Consider the following 8,475-nt stretch of genomic DNA (forward strand, 5'->3'; position numbering starts at 1 on the left):
GTACACACACACACACACAACCATACACTCGCACACAGATAAACCCACGTTATCTATCTATCTATCTATCTATCTATCTATCTATCTATCTATCTATCTATCTATCTGTCTGTCTGTCTGTCTGTCTATCTATTTATCTATCTATCTATTTATCTATCTATCTATCTATCTATCTATCTATCTATCTATCTATACAATATATAGTGTTTAGGCATAGCGCTTACTACAACCATATCTCTCATAAACGGTGCATACTACGCACACATATACACTTTGGCGTACACGGATGAGCGAAGTTATCGCAAGACACACCCCTTACGCCGAAAATAAACAAACAAGCACACTCACGCGCTAGTGTAAATTTGACATCATCGTAACAAGCCTACACGCAATATCTTATACATCAACACGAGCTCATATACTGCAAAGAACTTTGAAACCTACATGTGCACATACTTGTAAGTAAACATACATACATACATACATACATATATATATATATACATATATACATACATACATATATACATACATATATATACATATATACATACATATATATACATATATACATACATACATACATACATATATGCACGCATACAGAACCATATAATATAAAATACAGATTTATATATTCGTACGGATTTATACAAAATAGTTAATTACACAACGAGCAAAATATCAGACTATATAAAGTATATAAAAGTACATACAAGTAATCATTATGTTTTATACATCTCTGCTTAAACATCAGGTGTTTCAATTGGAGATCCATTGATACATCTGAAGACATAATTTACACACACACACACACACACACACACACACACACACACACACACACACACACACACACACACACAAACGCGTCCCTATTTTATTTTCACAAATACACTTGGAACTATTTTTTCGCATACATAAACACATTAAAATTTATAAATATATATGTACGCGCACATCTATCTATCTATCTATCTATCTATCTATCTATCTATCTATCTATCTATCTATCTATCTATCTATCTGTTTGTCTGTCTGTCTACAAACACGCACACATACATACACACACAAAACACGTGCGAGCGCACTCTCACACACACACACACACACACATACCTGAGCCATTTATAACTCTGATATAAGCGAAGTGCAAAGTTCTACGAACACACATTTAACAAACAGCCGGCGTTCGTATAGACGTGAACACGCTGTGATATGAGTAATACCGTAGTTTGCAATGTATAATATACGAAGCCATGCAGCCATACAGGACACATGGCATGCATGTGTATTGACAAAGATACATATAGGCATACATTATAAACTAGGAATATACATACCATATACTCATAGAAATATTCACTAAATAAATACAAACAATTTCACCGTTATATAGTACATACGTACATACACCAACAAACGCGAAAACTTATGTACCTATGTTTATATGTGTATGTATGTATACATAACTATATATATATATATATGTGCATGCTTATATTACATATATAACACATACGTACTATGTACTACGTAAGTGGATGCATACATTCATGTATATAAATATATGTTTGCTAGTTTATTTACATAAACCATAAATATAGTTGCGTATACAAACAAAAGTATACGAAAACACTTTTAAGCACACATATATAAACTTATATTTACACATTCACTCACAAGTACACATCTACAAACACACACACATATAGACACACACACACACGCACATATACACACACATATAGACTTATATACGTGTAAACATGCTTACATACAACTGTAGTTTTGCAATTTTATGCATGTATAATTCATAAATACCAATATATATATATATATATATATATATATATATGCGTATCGACTTGCATACAAACGTAAATATTAACTGATTTCAGGTAGTATGTCTAAAATATACATACATACTTAAGTATACACACACACGCACGCACATACACACACATACACACACACAAACACACACACACAAATACACACACACTGACACGCAGCTCTCTAAATATTTCATTACTAATAGAATTACTACAATTTATATATATATATATACCTCCGCACACACACAGCTATATATTCATACACACACACACACACACACACACACACACACACACACACACACACACATATTTATACACAGATATACACACGCATTCATACATATACACATGTATTTTTCAATACATCATACACTCAGACAATCATACATACACATGTACAATTACGTAAGACTGACACGGATGTGTATTAATGTTTAAAACAAACTGCATATGCGCGTACACGAATACAAATGGACACACTCACGCTCGCAGACACACCTCATATACGCATTATATAAACATATATATACACACTCACATATATTCATATATCGTAACATATATTAATATAGCATAACATATATTCATACAGTCTGGTGAATACCTGATACAGCTACACTCAAAGACAACAACATGGTAAGTACCCACGTTGTATTACCCAACTTTTTTTATTGTTCTGTTTGTCTAGCTAACTGTTTTTTGTTTTTATTGCTGTATATCTATATATCGTTTTTCCCTGCTCCTGTCGTACTTTTCGTTTCATCCGGTTTTTGTGTGAATCCTCATATATTTTGTGACTCGTCACGGTAATCTTCAATCATGCGTCAAGTTTTGATAGTTATTACTATTATATGTGTATGTGTGTGTGCGTGTGTATTTATGTGTGTGTGTGTGTGTGTGGTGCGTGCTTGCGGGCGTGTATGTATATATGTACTTATATATACTTACATAATTACATGAGTATATATATATATATATATATACATATACAGGGGACTACCGTACGGTATGGGCACTCTGTGGAGTTGCCCCAGAGGCGTCGCGGGTCGAGGATCCCAATTCTGATCTGTGTATGTCGTTGCTCTCAATAAATAAATGTTTCGGGGTCAGTGTTCTGATTTGCCCAGACACTTTAAACGTATCAAGACGGCCCTGGACACAAATACACACACACACATGCCCATCGGATGGCCTGTACCATTGATACTGAAGTCCATTCTGGTCACTATGAATCCTACAGATTATACCGAGAGTAACTTAATGGTATACGTGTCTAAGGAATCCTCAGCCACGTTGCACGCGTTGTTCATTCAGTTTATCGAACAACTGGATGCTTATAAGTCAAAACAGATGCACAGATATACAGGCATATCCACACACACACACGCGCACATACACACACACACGCACATACATACACACATGTATGTATGTGTGGTTGTGTGTGTAAGTAATGTAAGCTCCGGATAGTAAAACTTCAGGTATTTTTTCCGGCTATCTACGGTCTGAGTTAAAGTACCGTGTCCTTTCTCTGAGTGAATTGGTCTTCCAGAATTCAGCAAAAATAGGGATAAGTTTAGGAACCTCTTATACAATGGCCCAAGGATTTCATCTGTTCACTTTCATACTAGAATAAAAACTAATAATGTTTCGCATATAAATAACCCTTCTCTTTTCTTTGTGTACACACACACACACACACACACACACACACACACACACACACACACGCACATCCACTCTTTAGTTGGGCTTTGAATTTCATCTCTTGGAGTAATTAAGCAATTCTTTCTAATTTTAGTACAAGACTAGCAATTTTTAGAAGGGAGGAGACAAGTCGATTACATCGACCCCTGTACTAGACAGATACTTATTTTATCAATCCTGAATAGGTGAAAGATAAAGTTTGCTTCAGTAGGATTTGAACTCCGAATGTACAGAGCGAGCATTTTGTTCGACGTTCTAAAAGTTCTGCCAGCTCTCTGTCTTTGGGTTGATAAAATAAGCTACTGCTGAGCTACCGCGGATTCAATTATCAACAAATTCCTCTCCCTACCTCTTAGAAATCAATATTCTTATTAAACCGAAGGTGGCATCAGAAAAATCAATAAAATGATTGAGACATTCAGTTATGTAACGCTTTCGAATCTCGTGGAAACAGATTTTGCATTTTCTCCTACCAAGTCGCGATCTAGAAAGTACCAGTAATATACTCGATTAAATTTAATTGACTATTCTCTCTCTCAAAATTTATTTTAAAAATCATTTTCATTTTGATGGACTTGTAGAATAACGCAATATAACTGACTTGAAGCTTACTATTATTTTTACATGTCCCTTAAGGCGGCGAGCTGGCAGAATCTCTAACCCGCAGGGCAAAATGCTTAAGGGCATTTCGTCCGTCTTTATTTTCTGAGTTCAGATTACACCGAGGTCGACTTTGCCTTTCATACTTACGGGACTGATAAAATAAGTACCAGTTGAACACTGAGGTCGATGTAATCAACTTACCCCCTCCTCCGAACCTGCTGACCTCGTGCCAGAATTTGAAATCAATATTTTTCCTTGTCCCTTTAGGTTTCGTGGTCAAATGTCGCTGCGGTTCACTTCGCTTTACTTCTCCGAGGGTTCGATGACGAATGTAATAGAAATATACTACTAGCAGTATAGTCAACTGTTTTACCCCTAAACTCGTGACATTCATCCTTTGTTAAAAACCCTTAACAACTGCTGCTGTAACAGGAAAATATACAGTATAATCTGTAAAGCATCGAATAGGTGCCACTAAGCACTCGCTAGTTCTGCTAAAAATAATAGTCAAATTTACTTAAAAATTACACTCTCTTAAAACAAGGGTTATCGGATGGTGTGGCCCATTGTCTACAAAATCCAAATATATTAATAAAATCAACATGTGATGTCCACAAGTGGAATTCTTTTGAAATTATATCTGTCCGGTCAGGTTGGGTATACTTGTGGTTAAACAACACAATCACAACAGCAACCACAACGGCTAGGCGGTATATCGAGCCAACGTAGAAGACTCTATTTAGCAGCTTGACCTGCAAGATATAGCAGCCAAATCTACATCAAATCACACCCATATTGCATTTTATAAAAAAATATAGAACACGTTGGATAATGGAGTCTTAGGTACACTTACTCTTTCTGCAAAATACAAAATGTTCATGGTCTACCCGAACATCTAATGCGTTGCTCACTAGCAATAACAATTTTTGTATTTTTAGTTGCATTCATTTACGTTCTCGGTTCAAATCTAGCCATTTCCCACGTTGCTTTTCATTCTTCTGAGTTCGATGCAATACAGTACAATTTGTAGTTGTTTTGCCTATTCTTGTCAATGACCGTTCCGTCTTTTTTTTTTCCTAAGTGCAGGAAATCCAGAACCACATCATATACTATGTCTTGTTTAAATCCCTAAACTAGACGAGTTGTGCCTATATTTCAAGATCATTATTATAAAAATGGAAGAGAGGCATTCGTAGAGGGACAAAAAAAATACTTTGCAGTATTCTTTTGTGTAACTTACCGCTCTGAGTTCAGGTCTCAGTGGTTAACTTTACCTATGATTTTTTCCCAGGATCGATAAAATAAAAATATCATCCAGGAAACAGTTAACGCCACATCTCTCTACCTCTTTGTCGCTTTTCTCATTCCCTTGTAGTCTCTCACTCCATTTATCTAGTAATTTTTCTCACTCTCTCTTTCTGATTCTGGAATAAAATCAAGTACAACATAGGTTTTCTGGAACTTTTGGTTCCCAAACCTTGCCGAGTGATTAATATTTTCCGAACGAGAATGATCACCTCTAAATTAAACCATATTAAATTTACTTCAATAATTAAATGCAATACATGTATTTATACATTCAGGTAAATGACACATGTTTATTGATACTCTACTGAGTAAGGTATTGTGATATGGTGACCGTGGGAATTTGGAGTTCTTGCTGGTAAATTAATACGACAAAGGTGTTCGAAAAGCTACTGTTGTATCTGTACACGCTTTATTAAAATGCATGGCCTTATGTTTGTGCTAGAAATAATTACTTTGATTTTAATACATAAAAATGAATGAATGTGTTTATGTTCCGAGTTGTAGGCGCCAGTTTTGCATCAGAGTAGTTGAAACTTTGCATCGGAAACATCTTTTCACGGAGAAGGGCATGGAATATGTGATTTCCTCAAACATTTGCTCTTTTTAGCACCTGACAAAACAACTAATAGTATTATGTACCCATAAGCTATAAAAAAGATATAGAAAAGCTAGTGATTCAAAAAATAATTCATATAGAGAAATTATGTAAATTAACACCGTATTTCGAAAAAAAGCATGATTTTCCCAAAATTAAAAACGTTGAGATGAAATATTAATTTTGGTTTTGCATTTTTTACTTTTTTTTATTATGTACTTTCCATGCTACTAAGCACGAACTGTCTTTTATATTGCTTGGACGCAACAATTCTGTGCGAATCAATATATCATATTTTGATATCAATACTTGTTTAAGTCATTAGACTGCCGCCATGCTGGAGCACCACCTCAGAAGGTTTTTAGTCGGACAAATCGGACTCTAATTATTTTTATACCTGGTACTTCTATCAGTTTCTATAGCCAAACCATTAATGTCATATAAAGGAGACGTAAACATACCACTATCGGTAGTCATGTGGTGGTGGTAGTGGGACAAACAGAGATGCAGACAAACACACACAAACATAAACACCCACACACAAACACACGCACACACACACACACACACACACACAAACACACACAAACAAACTCACTCACACATAAGGCCTTGGTCGGCCTGGCGGATTCTATATATAAAACATTTGCCCTAATGTTTGCAAAGTGAGCTTCTTAGCCATACAGCCATGCCCGCACCTGTTACACACACGCACACACACACACACACACACACATACACACACACACACGCACACTGATGAGTTTAGTAATCAACTGCCGGAAAAAGAGTACTTAATATCATAGTACAGATGAATGACATTTTATTTTGGTCAGGTTAGTTTCGTACTACACCCAGTTTCAACTGTAGGTACAATAGGATCATCAGATAAGTATCAGCTTGCCTGATGATCTTGTGTAACTACAAGTGAAACCCAGAGTGTCTACAGACTGACTCAATCAAACTAATATATATGTATGTATGTATGTATGTATGTATGTGTGTGTGTATGTTTGTTTGTTTGTATGTATGTATGTATGTATGTATGAGTGCAGGCGCAATGGCCCAGTGGTTAGGGCAGCGGACTCGCGGTCATAGGATCGCGGTTTCGATTCCCAGACCGGGCGTTGTAAGTGTTTATTGAGCGAAAACACATAAAGCTCCACGTGGCTCCGGCAGGGGATGGTGACGAACCCTGCTGTACTCTTTCACCACAACTTTCTCTCATTCTTACTTCCTGTTTCTGTTGTACCCGTATTTCAAAGGGGCAACCTTGTCACAGTCTGTGCCACGCTGAATATCCCCGAGAACTACGTTAAGGGTACACGTGTCTGTGGAGTGCTCAGCCACTTGCACGTTAATTTCACGAGCAGGCTGTTCCGTTGATCGGATCAACTGGAACCCTCGTCGTCGTAAGCGACGGAGTGCCAACATGTATGTATGTATGTATGATTGCATGCGTTCTATATATGTATACGTAAAAGATAAATGCATGTTTCAAGCTGGAAGCCACAGTTTTGTACCTTAGCAACTGTTATTTTCGATAGTGCAATATGTTTTCGAAGAGATGTTACATGCCATTTAACTCTTTCAGATGATTCCTATAAAATCAAGCAACGGTGATTAATCCCGCTACTTACGCATAAATATATTATCTCTTTCTTCTGCCTTCTTTGCCTTTCTTCTCTTCAATCTCTTTCTCTCTCTTCAATCTCTTTCTCTCTCTCTCTCTCTCTCTCTCTCTCTCCCTTTCTCTCTCTCACTCCCTCTCTCTGTTCCTCTTCTTCACTCACCAGCTATTTGTATCTAACAATCTACTTCTATCATGTACTTCATCAAGCTGTTAATTGCTTTCCAAGATCCTGTTTCAGCGACCAATCTCTAAGACTCACATAGTTAATCTGCTTCCCGATTTGTGTTCCAAGTTGACATTACAACTATCTCTTTGTACGTCTTACTCATAGTCAGTTCTCCGTTTTACTCTGTCTCATGCACTCTCTCCTTTTCTTCTTTATTCGTCTCTTTAGTTATCTATCTATCTATCTATCTATCTATCTATCTATCTATCTATCTATCTATCTATCTATCTATCTACATGTCTCTCCCTATATATATCTTCTACTGTAGATTTACATTTATAAATATGCGTGTATACACACATACACACACAAATATTTATATATAAATTTTCATACACGCATACATAAATATAGATATACTTATATTATTTACCTGATAAATGAAAAGGAGAAGTGCCTGGCGGCTGTTTCAGGATTAAGGGGCTGTGCTTAGAAGGATAATTGTGTAGTGCATTACAAGTATATTCAATTTTATCAAACGGTTATAGTCCCAGGTATTATACATGCATACATGAATGCGTACATACACAGTATATATATATATATATATATATATATATAT

General features: G+C 36.1%; 1 protein-coding gene across 1 annotated transcript in view; it reads left to right on the plus strand.

Moving 5' to 3' along the window:
- The first annotated feature begins 1,868 nt into the window (after nt 1-1,868).
- The window catches only part of LOC106876948 (glucagon-like peptide 2 receptor), a 363,581-nt gene continuing 356,974 nt past the window's right edge, over nt 1,869-8,475 (plus strand). Inside the window, exon 1 of the mRNA XM_014925716.2 lies at nt 1,869-2,477. Coding sequence (XP_014781202.2) covers nt 2,475-2,477 — 3 coding nt within the window. The 5' untranslated portion in view covers nt 1,869-2,474. The remainder of the gene's footprint in view (nt 2,478-8,475) is intronic.

This window comes from Octopus bimaculoides, chromosome 4 (genome assembly GCF_001194135.2).
Source record: "Octopus bimaculoides isolate UCB-OBI-ISO-001 chromosome 4, ASM119413v2, whole genome shotgun sequence".
Lineage (NCBI taxonomy): Eukaryota > Metazoa > Mollusca > Cephalopoda > Octopoda > Octopodidae > Octopus > Octopus bimaculoides.